We start from the raw sequence: 12,529 nt of genomic DNA, 5'->3' as shown, positions 1-12,529 counted from the left end.
GTGTACCATCCCCTCCCTCCCCCACCGACCCTCAGTAACTGCAGTGTGTACCATCCCCTCCCTCCCCCCACCGACCCTCAGTAACTGCAGTGTGTACCATCCCCTCCCTCCCCCCCACCGACCCTCAGTAACAGCAGTGTGTACCATCCCCTCCCCCCCCCGACCCTCAGTAACAGCAGTGTGTACCATCCCCTCCCTCCCCCCACACCGACCCTCAGTAACAGCAGTGTGTACCATCCCCTCCCTCCCCCCCACCGACCCTCAGTAACAGCAGTGTGTACCATCCCCTCCCCCCCACCGACCCTCAGTAACTGCAGTGTGTACCATCCCCTCACCCACCGCCCACTGATCCTCAGTAACAGCAGTGTGTACCATCCCCTCCCGCCCACCCACTGACCCTCAGTAACTGCAGTGTGTACCATCCCCTCCCTCCCACCCACCGACCCTCAGTAACAGCAGTGTGTACCATCCCCTCCCCCCCCACCCCCCACCGACCCTCAGTAACAGCAGTGTGTACCATCCCCTCCCCCCCCACCCCCCACCGACCCTCAGTAACAGCAGTGTGTACCATCCCCTCCCCCCCCCCCCACCGACCCTCAGTAACAGCAGTGTGTACCATCCCCTCCCCCCCCCACCGACCCTCAGTAACAGCAGTGTGTACCATCCCCTCCCTCCCCCCACCGACCCTCAGTAACTGCAGTGTGTACCATCCCCTCCCTCCCCCCCACCGACCCTCAGTAACTGCAGTGTGTACCATCCCCTCCCCCCCCACCCCCCACCGACCCTCAGTAACAGCAGTGTGTACCATCCCCTCCCCCCCCCCCCACCGACCCTCAGTAACAGCAGTGTGTACCATCCCCTCCCTCCCCCCACCGACCCTCAGTAACAGCAGTGTGTACCATCCCCTCCCTCCCCCCCCACCGACCCTCAGTAACTGCAGTGTGTACCATCCCCTCCCCCCCCACCGACCCTCAGTAACTGCAGAGTGTACCATCCCCTCCCTCACCCACCGACCCTCAGTAACAGCAGTGTGTACCATCCCCTCCCCCCCCACCGACCCTCAGTAACTGCAGTGTGTACCATCCCCTCCCCCCCCACCGACCCTCAGTAACTGCAGTGTGTACCATCCCCTCCCTCCCCCACCGACCCTCAGTAACTGCAGTGTGTACCATCCCCTCCCCCCCCACCGACCCTCAGTAACTGCAGTGTGTACCATCCCCTCCCCCCCCACCGACCCTCAGTAACAGCAGTGTGTACCATCCCCTCCCTCCCTCCGCCCCACCGACCCTCAGTAACAGCAGTGTGTACCATCCCCTCCCTCCCCCCCACCGACCCTCAGTAACAGCAGTGTGTACCATCCCCTCCCTCCCCCCCACCGACCCTCAGTAACTGCAGTGTGTACCATCCCCTCCCTCCCTCCGCCCCACCGACCCTCAGTAACAGCAGTGTGTACCATCCCCTCCCCCCCCACCGACCCTCAGTAACTGCAGTGTGTACCATCCCCTCCCCACCCCCCACCGACCCTCAGTAACAGCAGTGTATACCATCCCCTCCCTCCCCCCCACCGACCCTCAGTAACTGCAGTGTGTACCATCCCCTCCCTCCCCCCCCCACCGACCCTCAGTAACTGCAGTGTGTACCATCCCCTCCCTCCCCCCCACAGACCCTCAGTAACTGCAGTGTGTACCATCCCCTCCCTCCCCCCACCGACCCTCAGTAACTGCAGTGTGTACCATCCCCTCCCTCCCCCCACCGACCCTCAGTAACTGCAGTGTGTACCACCCCCTCCCTCCCCCACACCGACCCTCAGTAACTGCAGTGTGTACCATCCCCTCCCTCCCCCCCACCGACCCTCAGTAACAGCAGTGTGTACCATCCCCTCCCCCCCCCCCACCGACCCTCAGTAACTGCAGTGTGTACCATCCCCTCCCCCCCCCCACTGACCCTCAGTAACAGCAGTGTGTACCATCCCCTCCCTCCCCCCCCCACCGACCCTCAGTAACTGCAGTGTGTACCATCCCCTCCCTCCCCCCACCGACCTTCAGTAACTGCAGTGTGTACCATCCCCTCCCTCCACCCCCACCGACCCTCAGTAACTGCAGTGTGTACCATCCCCTCCCTCCCCCCACCGACCTTCAGTAACTGCAGTGTGTACCATCCCCTCCCTCCACCCCCACCGACCCTCAGTAACTGCAGTGTGTACCATCCCCTCCCCCCCCCCACTGACCCTCAGTAACAGCAGTGTGTACCATCCCCTCCCTCCCCCCCCCCACCGACCCTCAGTAACTGCAGTGTGTACCATCCCCTCCCTCCCCCCACCGACCTTCAGTAACTGCAGTGTGTACCATCCCCTCCCTCCACCCCCACCGACCCTCAGTAACTGCAGTGTGTACCATCCCCTCCCTCCCCCCCACCGACCCTCAGTAACTGCAGTGTGTACCATCCCCTCCCCCCCCACCGACCCTCAGTAACTGCAGTGTGTACCATCCCCTCCCTCCCCCCCCACCGACCCTCAGTAACTGCAGTGTGTACCATCCCCTACCCCCCCCCACCGACCCTCAGTAACAGCAGTGTGTACCATCCCCTCCCTCCCCCCCACCGACCCTCAGTAACAGCAGTGTGTACCATCCCCTCCCTCCCCCCCACCGACCCTCAGTAACTGCAGTGTGTACCATCCCCTCCCTCCCCCCCACCGACCCTCAGTAACTGCAGTGTGTACCATCCCCTCCCTCCCCCCACCGACCCTCAGTAACTGCAGTGTGTACCATCCCCTCCCTCCCCCCCCCACCGACCCTCAGTAACTGCAGTGTGTACCATCCCCACCCCCCCCACCGACCCTCAGTAACTGCAGTGTGTACCATCCCCTCCCTCCCCCCACCGACCCTCAGTAACAGCAGTGTGTACCATCCCCTCCCTCCCCCCACCGACCCTCAGTAACAGCAGTGTGTACCATCCCCTCCCTCCACCCACCGACCCTCAGTAACAGCAGTGTGTACCATCCCCTCCCTCCACCCACCGACCCTCAGTAACAGCAGTGTGTACCATCCCCTCCCTCCCTCCCCCCACCGACCCTCAGTAACAGCAGTGTGTACCATCCCCTCCCTCCCCCCACCGACCCTCAGTAACTGCAGTGTGTACCATCCCCTCCCTCCACCCACCGACCCTCAGTAACAGCAGTGTGTACCATCCCCTCCCTCCACCCACCGACCCTCAGTAACAGCAGTGTGTACCATCCCCTCCCTCCCCCCCACCGACCCACAGTCACAGCAGTGTGTACCATCCCCTCCCTCCCCCCACCGACCCTCAGTAACAGCAGTGTGTACCATCCCCTCCCTCCACCCACCGACCCTCAGTAACAGCAGTGTGTACCATCCCCTCCCTCCCCCCCCACCGACCCTCAGTAACAGCAGTGTGTACCCTCCCCTCCCTCCCCCCCCACCGACCCTCAGTAACAGCAGTGTGTACCATCCCCTCCCCCCCACCGACCCTCAGTAACGGCAGTGTGTACCATCCCCTCCCTCCCCCCCCACCGACCCTCAGTAACAGCAGTGTGTACCCTCCCCTCCCTCCCCCCCCACCGACCCTCAGTAACAGCAGTGTGTACCATCCCCTCCCCCCTCCCCCACAGACCCTCAGTAACAGCAGTGTGTACCATCCCCTCCCTCCCTCCCCCACCGACCCTCAGTAACTGCAGTGTGTACCACCCCCTCCATCCAGATTCCCATCCCAGATCCACACATTTCCCATTCCCTAGATTCAGGATTCGGGATTTGCATCCACTCGGTCACCCTCCATCCTAAAGATCAGCTCAGTCATGTTATGATCACTCTTCCCCAGATGACCCCTTACAAGATTGGTCTGGAGGCCTTGAGGGGAATATGCTGGAGACTGAGGCAGATCACCCCCTCACTGTCTGCTGTGGGACAGGGGATGAGACAGGGGGCAGTGTGAATGAAGGACTGGGGGGGGTGGTCACTCACCCTGGGTTATGGTGTGGGGACTGGTGAGTGCGGCATCGCTCTCTGCCATCTCTGCCATCAATATTGGTATTGTTGTGGATTGTGTTCCTGTATATGGGGAGAGAGAGACAGAGAGAGAGTTAATCACATCGCCATCATCCAATCACCCCCCTGGATATTCAATGTGTTCCATATCCCTCCCCCCCCCCCCCCCCCCCCCCCCCCGACTCCCCCCCCCCCCAACTCCCAACATCCTGGGGTTACCATTGACCAGAAACTCACCAGGACCCACCACATTAACCCAGGGGCTCCAAGAGCAGGTCAGAGGCTGGGAATCCTGCAGCGAGTGACTCCCCTCCTGACTCCCCCAAAGCCTGTCCCACCATCGACAAGGCCCAAGGCAGGAGGGTGAGGGAATACTCCCCACTTGCCCCTGGGTGGGGGCAGCTCCAATAACACTCAAGAAGCTCAACACCATCCAGGGACAAAGCAGCCCCCACACCCACAACCAGCCCCTCGCTCCCTCCCCCCACCGACCCTCAGTAAATGCAGTGTGTACCATCCCCTCCCTCCCTCCCTCCCCCCCACCGACCCTCAGTAACTGCAGTGTGTACCATCCCCTCCCTCCCCCCCCCCGACCCTCAGTAACTGCAGTGTGTACCATCCCCTCCCTCCCCCCCCCAACGACCCTCAGTAACTGCAGTGTGTACCATCCCCTCCCTCCCCCCCACCGACCCTCAGTAACTGCAGTGTGTTACCATCCCCTCCCCCCCCCCACCGACCCTCAGTAACAGCAGTGTGTACCATCCCCCTCCCCCCCCCCACCGACCCTCAGTAACAGCAGTGTGTACCATCCCCTCCCTCCCCCACCGACCCTCAGTAACTGCAGTGTGTACCATCCCCTCCCTCCCCCCCCCTCAGTAACTGCAGTGTGTACCATCCCCTCCCTCCCCCCAGCGACCCTCAGTAACTGCAGTGTGTACCATCCCCTCCTCCCCCCACCGACCCTCAGTAACTGCAGTGTGTACCATCCCCTCCCCCCCCGACCCTCAGTAACTGCAGTGTGTACCATCCCCTCCCCCCCCCACCGACCCTCAGTAACAGCAGTGTGTACCATCCCCTCTCTCCCCCCCACCGACCCTCAGTAACTGCAGTGTGTACCATCCCCTCCCTCCCCCACCGACCCTCAGTAACTGCAGTGTGTACCATCCCCCCCGCCCCCCACCGACCCTCAGTAACTGCAGTGTGTACCATCCCCTCCCTCCCCCCCCACCGACCCTCAGTAACTGCAGTGTGTACCATCCCCTCCCTCCCCCCACCGACCCTCAGTAACTGCAGTGTGTACCATCCCCTCCCCCCCCCCACCGACCCTCAGTAACGGCAGTGTGTACCATCCCCTCCCCCCCACCCCCCACCGACCCTCAGTAAGAGCAGTGTGTACCATCCCCTCCCCCCCCCCCACCGACCCTCAGTAACAGCAGTGTGTACCATCCCCCTCCCCCACCCCCCACCGACCCTCAGTAACAGCAGTGTGTACCATCCCCCTCCCCCCCCCCCCACCGACCCTCAGTAACAGCAGTGTGTAACCATCCCCTCCCCCCCCACCCCCCACCGACCCTCAGTAACAGCAGTGTGTACCATCCCCTCCCCCCCCCCCACCGACCCTCAGTAACAGCAGTGTGTACCATCCCCTCCCCCCCCCCCACCGACCCTCAGTAACTGCAGTGTGTACCATCCCCTCCCCCCCCCACCGACCCTCAGTAACTGCAGTGTGTACCATCCCCTCCCCCCCCACCGACCCTCAGTAACTGCAGTGTGTACCATCCCCTCCCTCCCCCCACCGACCCTCAGTAACTGCAGTGTGTACCATCCCCTCCCCCCCCCACCGACCCTCAGTAACTGCAGTGTGTACCATCCCCTCCCTCCCCCCCACCGACCCTCAGTAACAGCAGTGTGTACCATCCCCTCCCCCCCCACCGACCCTCAGTAACTGCAGTGTGTACCATCCCCTCCCTCCCCCCACCGACCCTCAGTAACTGCAGTGTGTACCATCCCCTCCCTCCCCCCCCACCTACCCTCAGTAACTGCAGTGTGTACCATCCCCCCCCCACCGACCCTCAGTAACAGCAGTGTGTACCATCCCCTCCCTCCCTCCCCCCACCTACCCTCAGTAACTGCAGTGTGTACCATCCCCCCCCCACCGACCCTCAGTAACAGCAGTGTGTACCATCCCCTCCCTCCCTCCCCCCACCTACCCTCAGTAACTGCAGTGTGTACCATCCCCTCCCTCCCCCCCTGACCCTCAGTAACTGCAGTGTGTACCATCCCCACCCTCTCCCCACCGACCCTCAGTAACTGCAGTGTGTACCATCCCCTCCCTCCCCCCTGACCCTCAGTAACTGCAGTGTGTACCATCCCCTCCCTCCCCCCCACCGACCCTCAGTAACAGCAGTGTGTACCATCCCCTCCCCCCCCCCCACCGACCCTCAGTAACTGCAGTGTGTACCATCCCCTCCCTCCCCCCACCGACCCTCAGTAACTGCAGTGTGTACCATCCCCTCCCTCCCCCCACCGACCCTCAGTAACAGCAGTGTGTACCATCCCCTCCCTCCCCACTGACCCTCAGTAACTGCAGTGTGTACCATCCCCACCCCCCCCCCCACCGACCCTCAGTAACAGCAGTGTGTACCATCCCCTCCCCACCACCGACCCTCAGTAACTGCAGTGTGTACCATCCCCTCCCCCCCACCGACCCTCAGTAACTGCAGTGTGTACCATCCCCTCCCTCCCCCCCACCGACCCTCAGTAACAGCAGTGTGTACCATCCCCTCCCCCCCCCACCGACCCTCAGTAACTGCAGTGTGTTCCATCCCCTCCCTCCCCCCCACCGACCCTCAGTAACTGCAGTGTGTACCCTCCCCTCCCTCCCCCCCCCACCGACCCTCAGTAACAGCAGTGTGTACCACCCCCTCCATCCAGATTCCCATCCCAGATCCACACATTTCCCATTCCCTAGATTCAGGATTCGGGATTTGCATCCACTCGGTCACCCTCCATCCTAAAGATCGGCTCAGTCATGTTATGATCACTCTTCCCCAGATGACTCCTTACAAGATTGGTCTGGAGGCCTTGAGGGGAATATGCTGGAGACTGAGGCAGATCACCCCCTCACTGTCTGCTGTGGGACAGGGGATGAGACAGGGGGCAGTGTGAATGAAGGACTGGGGGGGGTGGTCACTCACCCTGGGTTATGGTGTGGGGGACTGGTGCGTGCGGCATCACTCTCTGTCGTCTCTGTCATCAATATTGGTGTTGTTGGGATTGTGTTCCTGTATATGGGGAGAGAGAGAGAGTTAATCACATCGCCATCATCCAATCACCCCCTGGATATTCAATGGTGTTCCCATCCCTGACTCCCCCCCAACTCCCAACATCCTGGGGGTTACCATCGACCAGAAACTCACCAGGACCCACCACATTGAACCCAGTGGCTACAAGAGCAGGTCAGAGGCTGGGAATCCTGCAGCGAGTGACTCCCCTCCTGACTCCCCCCAAAGCCTATCCCACCATCGACAAGGCCCAAGGGAGGAGGGGGAGGGAATACTCCCCACTTGCCCCTGGGTGGGGGCAGCTCCAATAACACTCGAGACGCTCGACACCATCCAGGGACAAAGCAGCCCCCACACCCACAACCAGCCCCTCGCTCCCTCCCCCCACCGACCCTCAGTAACTGCAGTGTGTACCATCCCCTCCCCCCCCCCACCGACCCTCAGTAACTGCAGTGTGTACCATCCCCTCCCCCCCCGACCCTCAGTAACTGCAGTGTGTACCATCCCCTCCCCCCCCCCCCCACCGACCCTCAGTAACAGCAGTGTGTACCATCCCCTCCCCCCCCGACCCTCAGTAACTGCAGTGTGTACCATCCCCTCCCCCCCCCCCCACCGACCCTCAGTAACTGCAGTGTGTACCATCCCCTCCCTCCCCCTCGCCACCGACCCCTCAGTAACTGCAGTGTGTACCATCCCCTCCCCCCCCCCCACCGACCCTCAGTAACAGCAGTGTGTACCATCCCCTCCCCCCCACCCCCCCACCGACCCTCAGTAACAGCAGTGTGTACCATCCCCTCCCCCCCCCCCCCACCGACCCTCAGTAACAGCAGTGTGTACCATCCCCTCCCCCCCCACCCCCCACCGACCCTCAGTAACAGCAGTGTGTACCATCCCCTCCCCCCCCCCACCGACCCTCAGTAACAGCAGTGTGTACCATCCCCTCCCCCCCCCCCCACCGACCCTCAGTAACAGCAGTGTGTACCATCCCCTCCCCCCCCCCCACCGACCCTCAGTAACTGCAGTGTGTACCATCCCCTCCCCCCCCCCCACCGACCCTCAGTAACTGCAGTGTGTACCATCCCCTCCCTCCCCCCACCGACCCTCAGTAACTGCAGTGTGTACCATCCCCTCCCCCCCCACCGACCCTCAGTAACTGCAGTGTGTACCATCCCCTCCCTCCCCCCACCGACCCTCAGTAACAGCAGTGTGTACCATCCCCTCCCCCCCCCACCGACCCTCAGTAACAGCAGAATGTACCATCCCCCCCTCCACCGACCCTCAGTAACTGCAGTGTGTACCATCCCCCCCCACCGACCCTCAGTAACTGCAGTGTGTACCATCCCCTCCCTCCCCCCCCACCTACCCTCAGTAACTGCAGTGTGTACCATCCCCCCCCCACCGACCCTCAGTAACAGCAGTGTGTACCATCCCCTCCCTCCCCCCCACCGACCCTCAGTAACAGCAGTGTGCACCATCCCCTCCCTCCCCCCCCCTGACCCTCAGTAACTGCAGTGTGTACCATCCCCTCCCTCCCCCCCACCGACCCTCAGTAACAGCAGTGTGTACCATCCCCTCCCCACCACCGACCCTCAGTAACAGCAGTGTGTACCATCCCCTCCCCCCCCCCCACCGACCCTCAGTAACTGCAGTGTGTACCATCCCCTCCCTCCCCCACCGACCCTCAGTAACTGCAGTGTGTACCACCCCCTCCATCCAGATTCCCATCCCAGATCCACACATTTCCCATTCCCTACATTCAGGATTCGGGATTTGCATCCACTCGGTCACCCTCCATCCTAAAGATCAGCTCAGTCATGTTATGATCACTCTTCCCCAGATGACTCCTTACAAGATTGGTCTGGAGGCCTTGAGGGGAATATGCTGGAGACTGAGGCAGATCACCCCCTCACTGTCTGCTGTGGGACAGGGATGAGACAGGGGGCAGTGTGAATGAAGGACTGGGGGGGGTGGTCACTCACCCTGGGTTATGGTGTGGGGACTGGTGCGTGCGGCATCCCTCTCTGCCATCTCTGCCATCTCTGCCATCAATATTGGTATTGTTGTGGATTGTGTTCCTGTATATGGGGAGAGAGAGAGAGTTAATCACATCGCCATCATCCAATCACCCCCTGGATATTCAATGGTGTTCCCATCCCTGACTCCCCCCCAACTCCCAACATCCTGGGGGTTACCATCGACCAGAAACTCACCAGGACCCACCACATTAACCCAGGGGCTCCAAGAGCAGGTCAGAGGCTGGGAATCCTGCAGCGAGTGACTCCCCTCCTGACTCCCCCCAAAGCCTGTCCCACCATCGACAAGGCCCAAGGCAGGAGGGTGAGGGAATACTCCCCACTTGCCCCTGGGTGGGGGCAGCTCCAACAACACTCGAGAAGCTCAACACCATCCAGGGACAAAGCAGCCCCCATACCCACAACTAGCCCCTCGCTCCCTCACCCCACCGACCCTCAGTAACAGCAGTGTGTACCATCCCCTCCCTCCCACCGACCGACCCTCAGGAACTGCAGTGTGTACCATCCCCACCCTCCCCCCCACCGACCCTCAGTAACAGCAGTGTGTACCATCCCCTCCCTCCCCCCCCCACCGACCCTCAGTAACAGCAGTGTGTACCATCCCCCCCCTCCCCCCCAACGACCCTCAGTAACAGCAGTGTGTACCATCCCCTCCCCCCCACCGACCCTCAGTAACAGCAGTGTGTACCATCCCCTCCCCCCCCACCGACCCTCAGTAACTGCAGTGTGTACCATCCCCTCCCCCCCCACCGACCCTCAGTAACTGCAGTGTGTACCATCCCCTCCCTCCCCCACCGACCCTCAGTAACTGCAGTGTGTACCATCCCCTCCCCCCCCACCGACCCTCAGTAACTGCAGTGTGTACCATCCCCTCCCCCCCCACCGACCCTCAGTAACAGCAGTGTGTACCATCCCCTCCCTCCCTCCGCCCCACCGACCCTCAGTAACAGCAGTGTGTACCATCCCCTCCCTCCCCCCCACCGACCCTCAGTAACAGCAGTGTGTACCATCCCCTCCCTCCCCCCCACCGACCCTCAGTAACTGCAGTGTGTACCATCCCCTCCCTCCCTCCGCCCCACCGACCCTCAGTAACAGCAGTGTGTACCATCCCCTCCCCCCCCACCGACCCTCAGTAACTGCAGTGTGTACCATCCCCTCCCCACCCCCCACCGACCCTCAGTAACAGCAGTGTATACCATCCCCTCCCTCCCCCCCACCGACCCTCAGTAACTGCAGTGTGTACCATCCCCTCCCTCCCCCCCCCACCGACCCTCAGTAACTGCAGTGTGTACCATCCCCTCCCTCCCCCCCACAGACCCTCAGTAACTGCAGTGTGTACCATCCCCTCCCTCCCCCCACCGACCCTCAGTAACTGCAGTGTGTACCATCCCCTCCCTCCCCCCACCGACCCTCAGTAACTGCAGTGTGTACCACCCCCTCCCTCCCCCACACCGACCCTCAGTAACTGCAGTGTGTACCATCCCCTCCCTCCCCCCACCGACCCTCAGTAACTGCAGTGTGTACCATCCCCTCCCCCCCCCACCGACCCTCAGTAACTGCAGTGTGTACCATCCCCTCCCTCCCCCCACCGACCCTCAGTAACTGCAGTGTGTACCATCCCCTCCCTCCCCCCCACCGACCCTCAGTAACTGCAGTGTGTACCATCCCCTCCCCCCCCCCACCGACCCTCAGTAACTGCAGTGTGTACCATCCCCTCCCTCCCCCCCACAGACCCTCAGTAACTGCAGTGTGTACCATCCCCTCCCTCCCCCCACCGACCCTCAGTAACTGCAGTGTATACCATCCCCTCCCTCCCCCCCACCGACCCTCAGTAACTGCAGTGTGTACCATCCCCTCCCTCCCCCCCCCCACCGACCCTCAGTAACTGCAGTGTGTACCATCCCCTCCCTCCCCCCCACAGACCCTCAGTAACTGCAGTGTGTACCATCCCCTCCCTCCCCCCACCGACCCTCAGTAACTGCAGTGTGTACCATCCCCTCCCTCCCCCCACCGACCCTCAGTAACTGCAGTGTGTACCATCCCCTCCCTCCCCCCACCGACCCTCAGTAACTGCAGTGTGTACCATCCCCTCCCTCCCCCCACCGACCCTCAGTAACTGCAGTGTGTACCATCCCCTCCCTCCACCCCCACCGACCCTCAGTAACTGCAGTGTGTACCATCCCCTCCCCCCCCACCGACCCTCAGTAACTGCAGTGTGTACCATCCCCTACCCCCCCCCCACCGACCCTCAGTAACAGCAGTGTGTACCATCCCCTCCCTCCCCCCCACCGACCCTCAGTAACAGCAGTGTGTACCATCCCCTCCCTCCACCCCCACCGACCCTCAGTAACTGCAGTGTGTACCATCCCCTCCCTCCCCCCACCGACCCTCAGTAACTGCAGTGTGTACCATCCCCTCCCTCCCCCCCCCACCGACCCTCAGTAACTGCAGTGTGTACCATCCCCACCCCCCCCACCGACCCTCAGTAACTGCAGTGTGTACCATCCCCTCCCTCCCCCCACCGACCCTCAGTAACAGCAGTGTGTACCATCCCCTCCCTCCCCCCACCGACCCTCAGTAACAGCAGTGTGTACCATCCCCTCCCTCCACCCACCGACCCTCAGTAACAGCAGTGTGTACCATCCCCTCCCTCCACCCACCGACCCTCAGTAACAGCAGTGTGTACCATCCCCTCCCTCCCTCCCCCCACCGACCCTCAGTAACAGCAGTGTGTACCATCCCCTCCCTCCCCCCACCGACCCTCAGTAACTGCAGTGTGTACCATCCCCTCCCTCCACCCACCGACCCTCAGTAACAGCAGTGTGTACCATCCCCTCCCTCCACCCACCGACCCTCAGTAACAGCAGTGTGTACCATCCCCTCCCTCCCCCCACCGACCCTCAGTAACAGCAGTGTGTACCATCCCCTCCCTCCACCCACCGACCCTCAGTAACAGCAGTGTGTACCATCCCCTCCCTCCCCCCCCACCGACCCTCAGTAACAGCAGTGTGTACCCTCCCCTCCCTCCCCCCCCACCGACCCTCAGTAACAGCAGTGTGTACCATCCCCTCCCCCCCACCGACCCTCAGTAACGGCAGTGTGTACCATCCCCTCCCTCCCCCCCCACCGACCCTCAGTAACAGCAGTGTGTACCCTCCCCTCCCTCCCCCCCCACCGACCCTCAGTAACAGCAGTGTGTACCATCCCC

General features: G+C 62.4%; 1 protein-coding gene across 1 annotated transcript in view; it reads right to left on the bottom strand.

The window, feature by feature from the left end:
- LOC140458966 (hemicentin-1-like) overlaps window positions 1-12,529 on the bottom strand; it is a 169,207-nt gene that overhangs the window by 147,791 nt on the left and 8,887 nt on the right. The window contains exons 3-4 of the mRNA XM_072553703.1: window positions 9,268-9,363; window positions 3,981-4,067 (exon numbers count right to left, since the gene is read on the bottom strand). Of these exons, the coding sequence (XP_072409804.1) occupies window positions 3,981-4,067; window positions 9,268-9,363 (183 nt within the window). The remainder of the gene's footprint in view (window positions 1-3,980; window positions 4,068-9,267; window positions 9,364-12,529) is intronic.

This window comes from Chiloscyllium punctatum, chromosome 34 (genome assembly GCF_047496795.1).
Source record: "Chiloscyllium punctatum isolate Juve2018m chromosome 34, sChiPun1.3, whole genome shotgun sequence".
Lineage (NCBI taxonomy): Eukaryota > Metazoa > Chordata > Chondrichthyes > Orectolobiformes > Hemiscylliidae > Chiloscyllium > Chiloscyllium punctatum.
The sequence above is the reverse complement of the archived record's forward strand: the minus strand, read 5'-3'. Positions and strand labels throughout refer to the sequence as shown.